At 40.0% G+C, this 20,930-nt stretch overlaps 1 protein-coding gene across 16 annotated transcripts in view; it reads left to right on the forward strand.

The window, feature by feature from the left end:
* Positions 1 to 20,930, forward strand: part of MAST4 (microtubule associated serine/threonine kinase family member 4) — a 443,961-nt gene that overhangs the window by 346,565 nt on the left and 76,466 nt on the right. For 13 of the 16 annotated variants that reach the window (XM_053288780.1, XM_053288778.1, XM_053288782.1 and 10 more), the window contains 6 exons: positions 842 to 911; positions 5,728 to 5,748; positions 7,951 to 8,029; positions 11,655 to 11,812; positions 13,871 to 13,946; positions 15,090 to 15,299. In XM_053288780.1, the coding sequence (XP_053144755.1) occupies positions 842 to 911; positions 5,728 to 5,748; positions 7,951 to 8,029; positions 11,655 to 11,812; positions 13,871 to 13,946; positions 15,090 to 15,299 (614 nt within the window). The remainder of the gene's footprint in view (positions 1 to 841; positions 912 to 5,727; positions 5,749 to 7,950; positions 8,030 to 11,654; positions 11,813 to 13,870; positions 13,947 to 15,089; positions 15,300 to 20,930) is intronic. The other 3 variants (XM_053288779.1, XM_053288784.1, XM_053288792.1) reach the window with 1 other exon arrangement.

Here is a 20,930-nt window from a genome sequence, read left to right on the forward strand (position 1 = left end):
AGATATTGGTTCAAATCCACCATTATCTCCCAAGAATCTGGTGGAAGGCAGGGCATTGGGTGGCAGGGTAGAGACCTGTCATTCATGTGCTGACAACAATGTACCCCAAATGTCTGGATAACTTCCCCCAGAAGATTAATGTTAAACAGCATGGGAGAAGAGCGAAATATTTGTAGCACCCCACAAGACAAAAGGCCATGTGGGCAGCAGTTTCCCAGCACCACCTGAGATCTACCCTACAGAAAGGACAGGAACCACTCAAAACAGACTTTGGCTGGTAGCTAAAAGTAGTAAATAAAACATCAGGTGGATACCCCTTAAGACAATCTCATCTTGAATCACAGTTTGTCAGGAGGGGAGTTCCATAATGGTGGTATATGTGCTGTTCTTCTTTCTCTCTGGGTTTAAAGTAGTAATGGCCACTTAAAGCTGGAGTGAAAGAAAAAGAGAGGCTGTGCATATGCCAGCACTGTAGAGTATATAGGCCTTCTACAGGAACATTGAGGCAGTTTGTCACTCAATTTTTCGTCCAGGGAGAGTTGCTACACAATCAAAGTAAATAGACGAGTTATAAGGTACATGACTGGAAGGGTGACTAAATGACAGACTTGCAAATCGGCACTGTGTATATAAGCCATAAACCTTAGTAAGCAGAGCAAACTGGAGTTATCTGTCAGCACATTGGGGTTCATTATGATTGTGTAGAGTTTTTCATTCAAGATCTTATGAAGGTTTGGAGAAACACTGGAGGATTTAGTAGTTGCCTCCAGACAGACTGAAAACATATTTGTTGGCTTGAATTTATTTTGTTTCTCGTGTATTTTTTCTTGTTTTCAAACAGGGAGCAGTCCTCAAGACAGCCCTAGAAATTTCTCTCCTAGTGCCTCAGCTCACTTTTCTTTTGCACGAAGGTAGGAGATGGTGTGTGTATGTGTGTGTTGTGCACATATGTATTGATAATATGCTGATGGAGGTAACAAGCACCATTTTATTGGGTGTTTAACAAACATGAAATGCTGTGTGATTTTCAATGCTTGTTTTGCTTCATATTGTCCAGTTCATGCTATATAAAAAGTTGTGTATAAGCAGGACTTTCTGTATAGGAAAATTGCTTGTTGCATTCATAGTAACTGAATACTGGGTTTTTCTTTAACTGAGGCAGGAAAACAAGTGCCTAACTTTGCAGAGTCCTATAAAACCATTCAAATTATAATAATGGATGTATTGGCACTTGTCACAATCCTAAAACATCTCACTTAATTGAATTCAATGTGGCACTAGAGGGCCAAACAGCATGGTACATTAAACACGTATGTGGGCATCGGAGGGCATTTGATCCCCCTCCCCCATGCTTTGTATATGTATGTTTTGGAAACCAGAAAAAGTCCTGTGGATGCCCATGAATGTGTAGTTCTACCTTATACATGGGTAAAGGGGCAGGGGGCACAATCAGAATCAAACTGTGGTGTGTGGGGAAGAGGTATTTAAACTACCGCTACTCTGAACACACACACACACACCTCACACACACATACACATTTGTAACAAATATTTTATGAGTATAGGAGTAGAGCTTTGTTTCTCTTTGGGGAGAGCTTATGAAAATGTTGATAATTTGTAGGGTGAGGTAGATGACTTACCTGTGGTGGCAGTGGCAATACTTTTCTTCGCTTTGAGTAAAGAAGCTGGAATTTTTGCAGGCAGTGGCAATAACACTAAAAATGTAACTTGCCTCTTGGCATTTAGTTCCTACTGGTTGCCATTGTACTTCTTGAATGCACTGATTTAGGATAATACATCATGTCATGATGTCATTCCTAGGTGTATTCCAAAGGAAGAAAAAGTGGCTGCAACCTCTCTCTTCCCCCTCCACCGGTGAATACGGAAACGGGGGAATGTTACTACAACATGGAATACTTTCAAGTCAGCTCTAATTTAAACCTTTCCCCTAATACCACAATCATGATAAAAATGCTCCTCCCAAAGTTGCTGCTGGCCCAGGACAGAGGTTCCATTGGCACCAATGGAAGTTTCCTTCCCAGGGGTAATGGTTTCAGGGGGCACCTTTCTTTGGGACTTGACTTGATGGCAAAGAGTTAAGTATTGCCTCCCCATGGTCCTGATCCTGATTGCCCTCTATTTATGTTTTGGGCCAAAAGAAAGTTTTCAAAATATGCATTAACATGACATGTAGTTTGACTGCAATTTTGCACTGTTAAAGGATTGCCATGTTTCATTATGAACTGGTTCAGGCAGTCTGAAAAGGCATGATTTGTTCAGTCATGAATATGCTCTTACAAGCCCCCAAGCCTAAGCATTCCCTCCTCCCTATACTTCCCTAATCTCCTGAGTATCAACATGGAACTCTGACATAACAATCATGGTTTGTTTAAACCATAATTAAACAGCTCTGGGTTCAGATGAGTTTTAGAGCCATGACTTAAGAAATCATTGTTCCCTCCAGCTCATGAACAGAAGAGTTCAGAGAAAGAGAGGGTATGTCAGCTTGGGAGTTTTAAAGGTTGTATTCATGACAAAAACCATGGTCTGAGTTGGCCCTGTGCATAGTATTGAAGAAATTATCTGTCTCAGCAATTTCCCAAGCCAGTTTCTCAATACAGTGAAAAGAATCAACAGGGGTGAAGTACAATTAGCGTGGGGACAAGCCAAAGGATTGTCACTGCCATGTCATACTGTTTTATTAAGTTGCAAGCCTGTGCATTGAGTCACCTAAAGCAGAGCTGCCACTGCTTGACTGGAGTGAGTCAAATGATGGTTACTTTAAGCAGAATGAAGCCCATAAGAAAGTGGAAATGAAGCCAGTGTTCTGCCTGTCAGGGTGCTCTGCAGATTAAAAAATAAAGGGCTAACACTTTGAATGGAAGAATTGAATGGAAAAAGTCTAAAGACGTTTGGCTTAATTATGGCTGAATATTTATATAGTTACTGGAAGATTTGAGGTGGCATATTATCTTATTTCTCCAAGTGGACCTTTGGTCATCTGAAGTCTTTGGATAATCAGAAGCAAAGAATTATATTTAGAGGCAAGCCTTGCCATATGCAGCCCCAACATCTGCAATTCAGAGTATCTGCAATTGGGCAATTGACACCCAACCTCAGTATATATAGGGGAGGGGTTACAATTTGCATATCCCCGGTTTCTGAGTGGCTGGAAATAACCTCTGATTTCTGGCCACCATTTTGTCAAATGGAGCCATCTTGTGGCTCTTTAAAAAACAACAACACACCTTATCACAACTTTTGGTGGGGAAATGGTGTAATTGCAGCTTCCGGGGGGTGGGGGGAGGTTGATGGACAGCAGAAGACCTGTAAAGCATAGCATGGCAGTTTATTGCAATTATTTTAGCCATTTTTAGCTTCCTCCCCATTTCACCCCCTGCAGGAACCTAACCCCTGATTGCCATAGACGTAATGTCCCATTATCCGTGGTTTTGTTACCCACAGAAATCGACAGGGTCGGAACCCTCACGAATAACAGGGACCACCTGCACTTGTAGACAGTAAGGGTTGGCTAGTGGGTGCTCCATTGTATTAAAATAAAATGAAGCAGGAAGTAGGTTCCTGACTACTGTAGGACCTCAGGGTGCAGTGGGCTACAGTAGGTGCAGTGGACTACAGAAGGAAAGAGAGAGTGGTGAAAATAACCCCTTTCCTTTTGTGCGCACATATTTTTCGGGATGTACAATGGCAGTGTGGATGTCGGTCATTAGAACCTGTAAGATTCATATTCATCATTCTTTCTCTCACTCACACTCACACCCCTTTCTAAAGCATGCACAAATATCTGGTACAGCAGATCAATCTGTTTGGATATATTACTCAGCCCTTTCCAGCTTAGTGTGCGTTGATGTTGAGAACTGACACAAGGTTTCATTATAATGGGTTCAATATCTAGGGTGAGAGAGCTCTATGTTTAAGTAACGGCACCATCTCCATGGTTATACATTTACTTTTTACCTGTGGTTAGGCAGTCAGGAAGGAAGCCACACAAGCCTGAAGTTCATTCCTGGTTTCAGAGCACATAGGAATAAGGGAGATTAATGTTTGAAAGCCTATAGAATATAACACTTTATCTTCTTTTAATTCTCTTTTTTCAGTATTTTCTTTAAATATTAGTCCTTTACATTTGCATTGCATTCTCTTTCCACACTCCATTGTTCACAAATGCAAACTATCATTTTAAGAATAGCTATTGAAATATAATTAACAATGCATTCGTGTTTTCTGCACCAGAGAAAATGTTCCATATGAATGCATGAATCCATTGTGGATACTGAGTGTTACCTTGTTCATTGAAGAAAGCAGAAACTTATGTATGTGGAGCTCTAATATATTGCAGCCCAGCCCTTATGTTTTGGTAATGAAAAGTGATTGGTTCTTTTTCGAAAACCTGTATTGCGGAGAAACAAACTTAATTATAATTAACATTAAACAGGGCTGCCTTACTAGTGCTATTATATGTAGGCCATGCTATGGTTCTGAACGGAAAGAAATGTTTTTTCTTGGACTTAGTGTTTTCTCAAAATGTAATTTTCAGTGAGAAAATGTCAGGTGCTTTTGCGGGTGGTTTCTAGACTGGAGCAGCTCTTACACAGTACATTTTCTTCACAGCTTTGTATTTCACAGCTTAACAAACATGATAGAAATGGCAGAATACACTCTCTCAGGAAAGTGCCTGCCACTCCCTTCCCAGGCCCGTCATTCTTTCTCTCGACTAACCTACATGGTTGGTGTGAGGACAGAATGGGAGGGGACCATGTATGCCACCCTGAATTCCTTGTAAGAAGAGCGGGGGAAATTGTAATAAAGACATTAGTTAAAGTTATCATCACTGTAGCACATTGTGAGGATGCTGACTGAATAGAATACAAAGCCAAGATATGCCCAGTATGAGAGTTGATGCTCAAACTGTGCAGTATGTTACAGTAAGGGGTTAGGATAGGCAAAGCAAAAGGCATAGGCATGGGCAGGGGGAGGTTGGGCATTGACTCAGTACAGCTCTTCTCTCCTGAAATCTTTTAAAGATAGCCTTTCCTCTGAACCTAATGAGAAAAGCTTCAGAGCACCCTGTTATTGAACGGATGCGAGAGCCTGCTTGGTGCACCCACACTTGTTTGCTGCTGCTCACGATGTTCCTCAAGTCTTCTCTGTAAACATAATGAGACTGGTGCATCTCTCTTTTCCTCCTCCCCACTAAGATTGAACCAGACTCCTTATTGGGACCACTTGTCCCACTTGGGACCACATATTACCACTTGGGACCACATATTACCAAACACTTCATTAGCATTATGTTTATATAAGGATATAAGAAAAGCCCTGCTGGATGAGACCAAGGCCCATCCAGTCCAGCATCCTGCGTCACACAGTAGCCAACCAGGGAAGCCCATAGTACAGTAAATACTAGGCTTCTGAGAACCCCATAGTACAGTAAATACTGTATTGAATAAGTGGCATGTTCTTGCAATACAATTTAAGTGAAATGGAGCCAAAAAATTAGACTGTGGCATCATTCAACCTTTATCAGTTATTTTCCCTTCTTCCACTATAAAACAACATTAGAAATAAAATTATCTGTGAAATGTTGTATGAATAATTAAGACTCCCTATATTAGAAGGCTGTATATGCACATTGTTATGTATTTATATTTATACAGCTGTTCCACTTTGTTTTTTAAAAACATATTTGGTACAATTATATTGCAGTCATGGGCATCGAAATGAGAGGTAACTGTCATGAATATTCGTAACTCAACTTTTCTGGTTTGTATTGATTGTAATTTCATGTTGTCTGAATAGGATTGACTGGAAAGGAAAAAGTGTGGCCAGTTTTTCTTTTTTTCTTTTCCATTCCCCCTTACCCCCCTCACCCTGGTCTCTGTTCCATTCCAAGTGTAACCAAATCTATTTTTATCTTTAAAATATGTTTCATTTGCTCTTGCGTACCTGGAAGAGGCTGGGGTCAGCTGAAATCATTTTTGCACACATAGACCACCACATTTAAAATGGTGTCACATGCTACTGGGGACAGTGGACCAGCATCAGCACAGGCAGAGCTAGAAGCAGCAGCATGGAGAAGTTGCCTGCACTGTACTATGCTAAGTGGAGCCCTCTTCTGATGTTGTTAGAAGTCACGTACAACATCTCAAAGTGGGTCTGGAAGTCTCGCCCACCTGTCAGTCAATCCCAGCAGCACACCGTTTAAATTTACATTGGCATTAGTCTGCAGAAGGACACACTGTAAGTATGATGGCTGTCATTTCCATGATTAGCAGCCACTGGCACCTGAGGCTGCCAATCATGGAAATGGCAGCCATCACGCTTACTGTGTCCCTCTGTAGACAGATGCCTCTGTAACCATGAGTGGCACGTTGCTGGGACTGATTGGCTGATGGGACTTATGGACCCACTTGAGACACTGTACATGAGTACAGAGTCTCCTCTAATAATTTCTGAAGAGCACTTAGTTGTCTCTCACTTGTACTTGCTTATGGCATTGGTGAGGCAGAGATGACAGTGGTGGCTCAGAGTCTGGAGATGGCTGCTGTCAGAGCAGTGGAGGCAGCTGCACATTTTTAAGGATACAGACAGAGCAGAAATGCTTCAGCTAGGAATTCGTCCTGCCTGGTCACTAGCAGTTCTGGGCCATGCCAATCCTTCCATCATTGCCTCTCGCCCAGTGCCTGCTATGCTTGCCCCTGTAAAGGAGAGTAGGGAACAGTGCTGAGCTGTAACATAGGAGTAGCCAGCCACAACCACTCCAGGTCAGGGCCTCTGTGTGCATGTACACATATAGGCCTTTGGGTCTGGATCTGTCTGCTTTTGTGGTGTGTGTGTGTGTGTGTGTGTGTGAGAGAGAGAGAGATTCCCCCTCTACATCATGCTTAATTAATTGGCCATATAATGCATATGTGTGATTTGACTTACAGTCTGACTCGACTTAGTTATCTGTTTTGCATGTTGGTTATTTTTTACTTTTTGCTTGTGGTATAGTTTGTGGACCATGTGTGATTGGTATTGCTTGTTGGCAAGCGCTTGTAAATATATTCAGTAGCTTTATAGTTTAGATGAATGTAATGTTTTCTGTAAGCTTAGCCCCCAGACCACACCTAGGTACATTATTTATTCATGTAACACATTTTTGTACTGCCCCATATGGAAGTCCCTGGGCAATTCACAATTTAAAAACACAGAAATGAAAACAGATTAAAATACAGATTAAAAACTCTAAAAAAAATTTAAAAACTATAATCTAAAAGCCTGACTATACAGGTATGTTTTTGGGTCATTCTTGAAAATATCCAGAGATGGGGAGGCTCTAATGTCATTAGGAAACACATTCCATAGTCCTGGGGCAACCCTAGAAAAGACGCAGTTTTGAGTTGCCATCATATGAGCTGGTGGCACTGCAACTGGACCTCCCCAGATGATCTTAATAAGTGTTGGGGTTCATGAAGAAAGCGTCGTTCTCTTAAATACCTTGGACCCAAGCCGTATATGAATTTGAATTGGCAACCCTATGTCTGAATGTGAGCTACGAATAGTAGAAATTGGACATTGTCCTACACTATAAATATTTCCCCCAAAGTATTATTTTATGAAAACCTTTTTGCAAGTATACTATTATAACACTGGACACACTTTAGATACAGTTCCATGCATTCTATGCATAGAAGACTTGTGGTTGTGCATCATTTTCTGTCCCTACCGCATTCCCACTCATTGTTTTCCATTGTCTAACTATTGGTATAAAACCTCTCAATCACACTGTGATTATTTCATGTAAATATTTGGAAGTGCTTTGTAAAACATATATCTTGCCTGTATTTCCTCATATCATTACATTGTAAACATTGTTACAAGTTTATTGATTTTTTGTATGAAGATGATGATGTTGTCTTATCTGGGCTGAACTCAAATTTCCAACAGGACTGATGGACGACGGTGGTCTCTGGCATCTCTCCCTTCTTCCGGCTATGGTACAAACACTCCCAGCTCAACTGTTTCGGTAAGTGACTAGATATAAATAAATGTCTGCTGCTTGGAATGTATTCTCAAACTCAGCCCTTTAAAGACATTTAAGATAAATGTGTATAGTATTTCTGCTGGTGTATATTGATTAAGAGTAAAACTGTGATTTGCAGGCTATGAACCAGTGACTGGGGTGTGTGTGAACAATAGTCAAATATAAATTGTGTAAATCTGTAGAAATAGTTAACTATGTGTTCAGGGATGGACTGTGTAGGAGCTCCCTCTACTAGATTGTACATGTAAGTTGAGAAGCGATGGCAGTGCTTCCTCGTTAGTAGTGCAATAGAAATTAACATCCACAAGTGAGATACCTAACCCCTTATTCTCACCATATACTTTTATAGGATTGCCTGCAGGAAAGCTAAATTACTTTCTTCCAACAGAAGTGAAAGTACTGGAAAGGCCCATGGCTTCTGTCTTTACAGCCTAGGTTTTCTGCCAAGTACAAAAAATCCAATCAAGTGCCATAGCTGTGGATGAAATCTTGGAAACCCCAACACAATCAGTATCCTATTGTGTTAACTGATGACATGCATATGTGTGATTTGGGAGTCTGTGGCTTGGCTTAGTTAGCTGTACTGCATGTTGATTATTTTGGTGGGGGCTGCGGTGGGAGGGGAATAGGTGTTTATGTGGAGATAAGATAGGTTCTTTTTTATGGAATGAATGTCCATTCAGAACTTCCCCTAAAGTGAATAGAGTTCACTGTACACATCAAAGCTTTCATGAAGGTCTGAATCGGATTGACTCCACCATGCGAAAACAAATCATAATTTGCCCAGCAACACTATATTCTTTGTAGCTAGTGTTCACCATTGGATTCTTATAGCAAATCTAGTATAGTTTATTTAATTGTGTAATGGCCATTTCTATCCCTGTGCCCTGATATAGAAACAAGGCCTTGATAGCTGTCATGTGACATCTTGTTTACACTACCTGCAGTAATGTATGTATTCTTTATCACATGAAAGGGGAAGCAATCGGGGCAACTAGACAACATATATTAACTATCATATGGATGTCATTTTAATTTGTCCTTAGTTTCTTTTTAAATTTATCTTCTGACCTGCCAAGTACAGTAATACTTTCTAAATACATTTGGCTATATGTTTGCAAACTGATATTGTTTGATAACTGTACATTGCTGATCAACTGGCAGTGTTTTTACCCCTATCCCAATAATGTCTAGACATAAATTCAAATTACTCTAGCTGAATAGTGCATTTGCTTCTCAATATCAGTAATTCCCCCACACCTCACTTTGCTTCTTAAAACAGTTACCGTTTTTTAACAATGAATTCTCCCGGCATCTCCCATAATGCCATTGTGGATACTTTCTGCTGAACTTGGGAGAAAAATGAATGCAGTGCTTCTTAAAACTTCTCCAAGCCAAGCACAATTATGCTAGCCGTGTCATCATTTGCAACCTCCCCTACACTGTAGAGTATTCACACAGAAACCACCCCAAACAGTATCCAATTATAATGGTGTTTCTAACTGATTTGCAATTCATTATTGTTTCATCCTTTCTCCAGTAGGCACACAGCATGTTATAACCACTACTGGCAAATATATTTAACACAATATGACAGTATACCTTTATATACGTGCATGCATATGAAAATATATGGATGTTTGAACATACAAATTTCATTGAGTGAAATTTCTGACTGATGTTTCTCATCCACATAAAAATAAGTGTAAATGTTGGTTGTAGAAATTAGACTCACCCAGCTTGAGCCCAGTGTTACTGTTTGTGTTAGACGTTTTGCTGACCTGACAGTTTCTTGAGGTCTTTGTGCACATGAACATGTCCTGATTAAAGTTATACATTGTTCTGTCATTAGTAACGTTTATTAATTATGTTTGGTTCTCCTTTTATTCTGAAGGCAATATAAAATTAAAATTAAGGAACAATAGGTATCCCTCCCCCCCCCTCCCCACACACTCTTTTTCTTTTTGGCGGAACCTTCAATTGTCCTTTAAATTCATTCCCATTAAGAGAAGCACGTTAAGGGGGGAGAAATAATTTGTCTATAGTGCAGAGACAGGGCAGAAGAGGGGGCACATCCCCACAACCAGAGGCAACTGGTTGACGCTCCCTGTCTTCCCATACTGCACTGAAAGGGCAACCGCATGCTCCTTCATTTCCCCCCAGTGATGCCGTTAGATAGCCAAATCTGAGCAGCTACTGAGCAGCATCTTGACTTTATCTTTCCCACTTGGCTAGGACATCCATGAGGGTGGGGAAAAAATTATCCTGGAGAAGGAACAGAGGAGGAGGCACAAGCTGCTACTGCCAGACACCTTTCTCTCTGAAATCTTTTATGTGCAAATATTCAGTGCTGCACTACTAGTTCAAAATGCAAACAGACCCCCCACCCCCAGTCAGGGTAAAATTTTAGCCCCCCCGCCAAATCCCTTTGTTCTCGTATAAGCCTTCACTTTCACTGTAAGATAGGTTTGTATGCCTACGTAATGAATAAAACCCAGCTTTAGTCATTTTAAATATTAGTTGGCCTTTAGAAAACTTTAAGGAAATATGAGTCAAATTATGCCAGTCATCAGATTATTTATGAACTGCAGGACATATTGTCATGTTCTGCTACTGTTTTAAACCTTCTGGGAAATGGCCTGATGGAAACTGCTGTGGCATTGGCATGGCACTAGCATGTTTGTGTCTTTCTGCTTTGTGTCATTGGAAGGTGGCTCTCCTACTATGCCTAGTAACTGATCGATCAGAAACTGGCAGCTCAATCTATTATCATTAGTTAAAACTTAGGCAAGGATAGGAAGGTTAAGTTAACAGAGAACCTATCCTTTGCCAATAATTTTTTCATTCTAGAGGACAGTGGTTCAAAATAATATCATGAGTGATTTTTTTTTTATCACTCCCTATTCCGGATTTATGAAGGTTTTGGAATTTGAATTGCAAGGAGTTGATTCAACCCATGTTTTGAGACTGGTATGGAAAATTATGTAGGTATCTCTTCAGAAATGCAGAGTGTTGCTTTATCTAGATTTAGATGTTGCTGCAGTCTGCTGATGGGTAACTAATAGCAGCTTCTCATCTTGTCTTGGTGTGACAAAACTGACACCTGTGTGTTTGTCATTGTACATATTATGAATTCTCTGTAGTGAATATCAGTGAATACCTACAGTGAAGTGATATCCTTGAAGGAGAACTAACTTTTCTGAAGTATCCATGTCTTGGGAACTTGCTTCTGTAATTTCTCAAAGCCTTGACAAACCACCGTTTGCACTGTTTTTTCTTAAAGATGCTAACAGCACAGTGCTACAGACGAGAGAGGGAATATTTAGCAGATGCTTGTGTTTGCACGTTTTTTCATACCAAACTGCTTAGCAGTTTGTTTTAAGTGAGAGGACTCGGGGAATAGGAGTTGGGAGATACTTCAGAAATGCAGGGCTAGGTTGCATATGCAATGAAAGATGTTTGTATAATGTTGTTGTTTTTTAAGAAGTCCAACGACACATGTTTGTTTACTGTGTTCTCAGCTAAGCTATTCTGTGTACAATCCATGCAAATGTTTAAAATGGCTTTAGGGCAATGGTATAAATTAATCTTCCACATTTTATTGCAGTCATCCTGTTCCTCCCAAGAGAAGTTACACCAGTTACCATACCAACCAACACCAGATGAACTACATTTTTTGTCTAAACATTTCTGTGCTACTGAAAGCATTACTAGTGATAATAGATGTAGGACCACTCAAATGCGGCCACGATCTAGAAGCCTCAGGTGGGTTTACTTGTCTAGAAGCTAGAATTTGTTCTGAATGTAGGAACCCATGGACAACCATGGCTTTTTATGTGTCTCAACAGAATGCTGCTGTGCCTGTGCTAACCCTTGAGATGCAATAAAAAGGAGGGTTGCTTTTCTTTACTGTGTTTGAGATGCACATTAATTTCTAAATGGTATTTCACAAATCCTGAAAAGTTATATACAAGTATTACAGGTAATTGTATCTTATTTAAATGTCAGTAACTTTATAATTTAATAATTGAAAATATTCTTGATATACCAATATAAATGCTTTCAAAATATTGGAAAACACCTTTCTCTAAAGTTTGTGTTCTATATTCTTATTTTTAGGATCTGCTTAGTATAGATTTAAAATTCCTGATTTTAAGACATACAGTTATATACCTTCTTTATTCAAAGTTTTGCATACATATTGTATAGTAAAATGTTACTGAAATATTATACAAAAAGCTTGCTGAGAGAGAAATTTATAGGGGGCTTTTATTCTTGCCACAAGTTTATTTTCTCATTATGGAGCATAGAGAAATGTGGCATTTGTTCTACCCCCCACTTGCTGGAGAAAAATAAAACCTATTCTGAATCTGTGTTCCCATCAAATGCATTCTGGAGGCTATAGTTCACTGCCTTTATTCAGTTGAACAGAAGCATGTATAATAGAACAGTGAGTTGCAGTTTGTGAGTGCTTGAACCAAATTGGCTTACTCCTACATGTGCACCTGACTCCTGTGGTATCACCCACTTCCCATTCTCCCTGAGCCATGATGGGATTTGGTGATTATATAGATCCTAGATGAAGTGGAAAGAATGGTTGATAGGACCTGGTGGGCCTTACTACACAACTGCTATACAATAATTCTGGCCAGGTCCTTGGCATCCAGGAGCTTCTAGGTTCCATTGTTTGGGATATGATTTCATTCTGTTATTCAGTCAGGCCAGCTACAGTATCGTATGAGAGGGTTGCTATCAAAAAGCCATTTGCAAGCAAATACTCATGTTATTTATTTACAATATTTTATATGCTGCCATTCTCACAACTGAATTCATGGTGGCCTACAACAAGATTTTAAAATACAACGTATGACATAGTAAATAAAAAATAAAAAAAGAAGCAGCATATAAAATCATAAAAAGAACAGGGCTAGTATTGAGTTTTGAACAAATGGAAAGAGCATCTGTATTCACCTGTTGCTAAACATATATATTTATGCTGAAATTCCTTGTTGGTTGCACATTTCACCCCCTCCCCTCCATGAAAATGCTGTGAAAATTATTTCAGACTTTGGCCACTAGCCCAACAAAACAGAGCAGAGATCAGAAATAGACTTGATTGTTGATAAAGATTCAGTGATAACTCTTCTCTAGAACCTGTTTTCCCAGTTCATGCAAATCTTCCTATAAACATTTTAGAACCCAGAAATATTTTAATATTTTGCTCAGTTCTGGTGCCTAATTGGTGAACACCTGACAAAACCCCTACTTTTCCACACTTCCGATAATATGAATTACTCTTTCCCCCCTACTTGTAAGAAAAGAGGAATGTGTGACATAGTGCTTTGATTCTACACTCTTCTTAAAAATGAACTTTCTCAGTGGATCTCTTAAAAAGTTACTTTCATTAACGTAGAAGATGAGCTGAACTCTTTCAAGGAGCTTGGATTAAATTAGCTGCCTTACCCTTCTTAGTTTGGTAGGAGTACACATTTGAGTTTTTAGCATGGAAGCACCATGTTGGACTTGGCTGCCTCGTTTGTTTTATATTAGGAGCTATCAGATAATTCAGTCAGTCACATCTGAATATAAAACATTTAAATATGGTTGTGATATTGATCCAGACTACACCACCCCCCGCCAAAGGTGGTCCGGGGGGTGGGGGCGGTTAATACAGCTTCAAATTTTGCCAGTATATCAAAGTGTTTTATTTTACAGTAAGAAAATATACACTAATGATGCTGACAGTGCAAAAACGATAGTACATACATTTTAAACCCAGTTCATTCAAGACAAGATTCAAAGGATGATTTGCTTTGCTTTCAGCCCTGGACGTTCTCCTGCCTGCTGTGACCATGAAATAATTATGATGAACCATGTGTACAAAGAAAGATTCCCAAAGGTAATGAAGAATATTCATTGTATCCAATAGCTAACTTAATAAGAAATCTATGTTCTGAGGAATGGTGTCTTTTTCTATTATTTTTTTAACAGCAGCTAAATCATAAGATGTTTTCTTACTTAAAGCATCTACTTCCAATTCATCTAATAGTGCAGCTGATCTGCTTTGGAAAGAATCATGCTGACAAGGTGCTTTAGAAAGTTCCTTTATGGTTGTCATCAATGACCAGGATCAGTAAAGCCTGTGTGAACATGTGGCTGCTCTGTGAACAGTTCTTCAGAACCCAGTAAAATGTTGTATAATCTGAACTTGAAAAAGGTGGGGGGCGGGGGGGCTTCTTGACACTTCTGTAAGTTTGTGTTCCACCCCCCTTGTTGGGAAAGAGCACAGAGGGAGAGACACACGATATATCGATATATAAAATGTGCAGTATCCAGACTACGTTTGTCATGAATAACTTCCATTGAGGGGCTTGAGTTAGTCACGACTAATGTCTCATTGATTTCAGTTGTACTTAGCTATGGCTAAGTAGTGTGGATGCTGCCCTATAAATCCAAATATACTTAACTAACATTCATACATGTACATAAAGTAGGTGTTTCTAAACATATTTGTCATACAACTTATAATACATTATATTCCATCTCATATATATAATTCATTGTATTCCAAATAACATCTTGTGTCATTTTATTTATTATTTAATTGGTTAACTTTTATACCACCTGACTCCCAAGGCTCTAGGTGGTTCACAAAATATTAAATTATTAAATAATTTAAATATTACAGTATTTATATTTTAATATTAAATAACTCCAAATGCAAGCGTGTGCTTTAAAGATGGTTTTACAATATATGTTTCAAATTGATATTATCAACTGTATATTTCAGATATATTGATTTTTCTTTTAGTGCAACTGTTGATATCTCTGAAATACCAGGTCTTATTCTTACAGGAAACAATTTAACCCTTTTCTAAAGTTTCATTGTTATTTTGCTTCTAATTCAAAATGTTGGCACATGTAAGTATATTTGAGTTCATGGGTTAAGCCTCCATATTTTGTCTCACAAGGGTTTTTAATTCAAAAGTCTAAGCGTGTTTAATAATACTTTGATTAAATCTGCAAAACTTATTTTGCTCAGGCTACAGCTCAGATGGAAGAGCGACTTCAGGATATTATCACCAACCATTCTCCTGACAACGTCCTTCCGTTGGCTGATGGAGTGCTCAGTTTCACCCATCATCAGATCATTGAGCTGGCTCGTGATTGCTTGGATAAATCTCACCAAGGTCTCATCACCTCTCGATACTTCTTTGAACTACAGCACAAATTAGATAAGCTCCTACAAGAGGTATGAACTAGATAAAGATTATTTAAGATTGCTGAGCTAAATTAGTTTAAGAAAATACAGCTCTGAAGTTATTTATGCCAACTGCACTAGAAAAATAAATACATAAAAATTGCATAGCTCTTGAAGTGTGTCTGTTCAGTTCAGTGACCTTTGCAGCTGCCTAAGGGACCTTCTTGTGTGTGATTCTAGAGTAATTGGTTTCTAAAGTATCTGCAGTTATTTATGCTACCATATAGTGTAACTTAGACATTCCCTTTGTGCCCCAGATGAAATAATCTACCATTTCCCTTTATTGTGAACAAATGGTGTGTTGTGACCTAGTTTAATTTTTCACATCTCCTAAATATTTGCTTGGGTATGAAAAAGCCATACAAAAGAAGCCATAAAGGCTTTCCAGTAACACAGATTTCTAGCAAATCTGCTCAGAGGAGAAAGTAGGCAAGAATAGAGATTTATGGTAGGTGTATCTTAAAATTCATCAAACATATATGAAAGGTAAATAGTAAGATTCTTGCTGGAGAGATAAATAGGAACTCTTGATACTACAGAGTTGCATTTTAATGAAAGGAATGGTGGGCGGGATCTTCCTCTAGTTCAGTGGTTCTTAACGTAGGGTCCACCAGATGTTGCTAAACTACAACTCCCAGCACCCCCAGCCACAATTTATTATGCTGGGAGTTGTAGTTCAGCAACTTCTGACTGACCCCGTGTTAAGAACTACTGCTCTAGTTTGTGCAAGGATGCAGAGATTATAAGGGGTTGTGTTATGGATATTTCATTGGATACTGCCTATGCCCTCACAGATAAAGGACATGTTCTTCTCCCCTGTCTCAGTCTGTCTGTTTGCTTATTGGCAGTGTTTAAGGTTTATCTTGTTCTATATATATATATATATATATATATATATATATATATATATATATATATATATATATCCCTTCCAAAGTGCTTATAAAGCCTTTTTAGAGCAAAACAGTGAGCCCCCCATATCAGCAAGATGTCCTGCATTAAGCATAATTTTTTTTTGCATTATGTTTTTCCCCCTGTGAGGAATATATGATTACCTATTCCTAAATTTGTTTGCACACATTCCTTTTCATCTAAAAGGGGACAAGTCATCGCCACTCTCCATTCTGTAGTAAATTTCTTCTCCATCTACACAGAATAGGATGCAACTATTGTTGGGGTGAAGAGCCAGTCTTGTAATAGCAAGCATGGTTTATATTGGACGAATGACATATGACCACTGTCTGCTGTAAGATATTCCTGTTGGGGGATGGGGTCATAGTTCAGTGGAAGAGCATCTGTTTGCATGCAGAAGGTTTCAGGTTCAATCTCCAGGTATGGCTGGAAAAGACTCTTGATGAAACCTTGGAGAGCTGCTGCCAGTCAGTATAGACAATTATGAGCTAGATGGAGCAATGGTCTCATTCCATACAAGGCAGCTTTCTATGTTCCTATGTAGCTAAAGCAAGTTAAAGCTTTATTTGTATGTTTACTTGGTTATTTACTCAGTGGCATGTTTCAAATGCAAAGCCAAGGTTAAATCTTGGCTTCATGTGCTATCATGGGCTTTGGAGTGTCTTTCCTGCTTGCAGACGCCTTGAAATGGGAACATTATAGTTAGAAAGAAGCCAGGATTGGTCATGATGTCCAAACCAACCAATCCTAGATTGTTCTATCCAAGGTTTCAAAATAAACCACAACCTGCAACACAGAGGTTTATTTTAAGATGTCTGATTAGAGTAAACCAGAATTGGTTAGTTTGGATGTGATCCTGGCTTGTTTCTATACACAACCAGCAGTAAAGCTCTTAACAATTTGTTTGTGTGGGGGGGCAGAGGAGTGCACACTCCTCTAAGACACAGTTCATTCCTGAGACATGACACGTGAAGCCAAGGTTTGAAATCATGTGGAAGCCATGTGAAATCTGAGCTGACCTATTATGTAACTTTATCCATTCAACTCACAGAGCCCTTTCTCATGCACAGTGAGAAAGGGCTACTCGTTTTGCGGTGACGATGCCCAAATGTGCTTACCTCCCCGCAGATGATCCTCGCGACCTCCCTGGGTGGGTGAATTGCCTGCCCAGATGAGCACTGGCTCCTGCCGACAGTTCCTGCCTGCCACGCCACGTTGCCCTATCCTCCAGAGCTCCAGCAATGCATCGCGCAAGTGCATTATCCTCCCGCCCCGAGTCTGCTGACACACGATCACTCAGACGGGGTTAGGAGAGCGCTCACTCTCTTAACCCCATTTTGAAGGGAAGCGTCGTAGGCAGGTTTGCCACCATGGTGCTGCCGGGATCAGGCGAGATCCTGGCAGTGCACATGCACATTCAGAACTGGGCTGGGCTCCTTTAGCCTGGTTTTGCACGTGTGTGTGAATAACCTACCAGTTTGTATGTAAAAAGGTCCTGCAAGGTACAGCACTTGGCATTCCTACTAAAAATCATTTGATGAAGTAGGGCTCAAGTAGACTTCCGACTGATAACATAGCTAGGAATGCTGCCAATAGGGATGTGCACGAATCAAGATTTGAACAGTGATTCACAGCAAAACTCCCACACCTTTAAAGGAGAGGAGAGCAGGTCCATACCTGGTCTTCCGCCACTCGCCATCACTTCAGTTTCAGTGACCCCTGCTGCCTGGGCATCATTGCCCAGATGTCTTAGTGGCACACACATGACCTCTGTGCGGTGGCCATGTGTGTGCTGGTGTAGCACGAGGGTACATGGGTAAAGTGCCATTGGTGTGCGATAACAGCTGTGGGGAGCGCCGCCAAAACAGGGAGTGGCATTGAGCGGCAGAGGACCAAATATGGACCTGCTTTCCTCCCTTTTAAAAGTGCAGGAGATGTGCTGTGAATCGCTGTTCGAATCACAATTCTTGCCTATCCCTAGCTGCCAGCTCTAATTAGCATGCTGTATTTGATAGTCTATTGGTCAGTGGATTCAATAAGGGAGCTCCTTACGTCCTTACAATTGTCACTCCACCTGATTACAGTGGTCCCTCTACTTACGAAATTAATCCGTTCCGAATGCACATTTGTAAGTCGAAAAGTTCGTAAGTCGAAAAGCGGTTTCCCATAGGAATGCATTGGGAATGGATTAATGCGTTCCGGAGCCTAGAAAAAAGACCCAGACCCCCAGTAAGGCTTGCAAACTGCACAGGAACATTTCTTTTCAAGAATAAACAGGCAGTAAACAGGCAGGCAAGTCAAGGAAACCGCATGTAAAATTCGTAAGTCGAGGAAACCCCATCTAAAAATTTGTAAGTCGAAAAAACCGCATCTAAAACCGGATCTAAAACTGCCGTTTGTAACTCGAAAAATACTCATGTCGAGTAGTTCGTAAGTCGAGGGACCACTGTAATTGTTTAATCCCTCATTCCCCCCCCCCGCCAGCTTTTCATTGCGATTGAGCTATTTTCAGTTACACATCAAGCACTACTTAGTATTTCTTTTGTTTTAAAATTTATGAGGAAATGGCATGATGTAATCATTTTAGGAAACAAGCATTACATTTAAATTTAAATGTATAAACATTAAATACAAGGGAGATTAGTACATACTGCTATGGGGGGGACGACTTCTGGGTCAGAGCAAAGGTCCATTAGGCCAAGCATTATGTTTCTTCAGTGACCCACCTCTAGGAAGCTCACATGTAAAGCATGAAGGGGATAGCCCTGCTCTGCTTTTGTTCCTCCCATCCGAAACGGGTATTCTACATACTCTTAGTAGTAGTATGATCTTTTGAGGATACCATTGTCAGCCAAGGAAACAAACAAATGGATCACAGAACAAATCAATCCAGAATTTTCACTAGAGGCACAAATGACCAGGCTCAAACTATCATTCTTCAGACACATTATGTGAAAACCCAGCTCCCTTGAGAAGTCCATAATGCTGGGGAAAGTCAAAGGAAAGAGAAGAAGAGGGCAACCAGCAGCAAGATGGATGGACTCAGTTACAACAGCAATGAATGCATCACACTGAGAGACCTTAAAGGCCAAGTTGAAGATAGATCATCCTGGCGAGAATCTATCTATGTGGTCACTAAGAGCTGACACTGACTTGACAGCATTTAATCAATCAGTCAATAAAATGCTGTTCCACATAGTGATTATTATTTGGTAGCATCCTGAGAGGCACTTATGCAACAGTGCAACCTTTTCCCCTGCCCCCACTCCTATCTGTAGTTTCAAGACCCACCCCCTCAAAGCCATTCCTGAGAGTTGAGGGATTCTCCACATGCAGAGCTCATCATCACTGGTTTCCAGGAATTTCCTCCTTTGCAGTCACCTGGGTTTCATCCTGTGCTGTTGCCAAAGGTCCCTGAACCTTCAGAGTGGTTTTTCAGGGGGAGGCGCCAGGGGAAATGGCTTGTGCTTGTCAGGGTGCTAACTAGTTTTTGGATTATGATCTGGGAGACCTAGGTTCAAATCTCCATTCATCTTTGAAGCTCACAGGGTCACTTTGGGCCAGTCACTTATCTCTCAGACTGATCTGCCTCACAGGGTGGTTGGGAGGATAAAAACATAACTCCTTGGAGAAGTAAAATTAAATAAATGACTACTAGCCAGTGATAGACCTCTTCTTCATGAATTTGTCGAATTCCCTTTGAAACCTTCTAAGCTAGTGGCCTTCACCATATCCCAAGGACAGCAAATTAATACATTGTGTTGTGTTAAGTACTTTCTCCAGTCAATTTGATTGAATGGCCCCAAGGTTAGTATTATATAAGTGGTAGAAGTTTCTCTTTTTCCTCCCACCTATTTCTCTATAGCATGCTTAATTTTATAATTATCATTATCATAACAACTTTATAATGAGCTCACGGAGTAAAAACATATATCATCTTCCCCCTCACCCCAGTTAACTTTTTTTCTAAATTAAAGAGCCCCTGCCTGGTCTAATACAACATGAATGAATATTTTCTGAGTATCTATGATAACCTGACAGCAAAATGAATCAGATATTTAAATCATACTGCAGTTTAAAAAAAACCAAAACATGTGGGGATTTGTTTTCTTAAAAGGACCTAGTTTCATAGACTGGTTTTAGGGTTATTAAATTGTAGATAGAATGACCATTGGCTCAAAGTGCACTTGTCAACAGTATCTTTGGGCTCAAACAGAGCTTTTATGGTTTGCATTTATTTGCCTTTTATTCCCCAGGATGAAAACTCGCTTTTGTGCCACCTTAACAATGTTCATCTCAAACATAAATTCTTGTAGGGAGACCTGCTGTTGGTTGGAACTAAGCTGTGGGAATACATTTTGGGTTTCTGGTGATGCATTTGTTGTCAGTTCCCAGCTGTGACATTCAGTGGATAGCTGTGCCTCCTGCTGCTTGGCACATTGTGATTGCTTTGCATAGCTAGGTTGGAAGTCACATGGCATCTGAGCAGCTTGATTTAGCTGACATTTTTGTAGTTCTAAGGTCAAGGTCAATTTGAGTTTAATGTTTTCTTGAGGCACCTTTTTTTTTAACTTTCGTGGAATCTTTAGCTACAAGGGTGCCTAACGCTGCGGGTTTCAACACCTGATAGAAATAGATGTACGTTCAGCATACTAATGTTTGTTAGACAGATATAGCTGAGATATGCCCATTGAAAACAATGCATCTCCT

This window comes from Hemicordylus capensis, chromosome 2, assembly GCF_027244095.1.
Source record: "Hemicordylus capensis ecotype Gifberg chromosome 2, rHemCap1.1.pri, whole genome shotgun sequence".
Taxonomy (NCBI): domain Eukaryota; kingdom Metazoa; phylum Chordata; class Lepidosauria; order Squamata; family Cordylidae; genus Hemicordylus; species Hemicordylus capensis.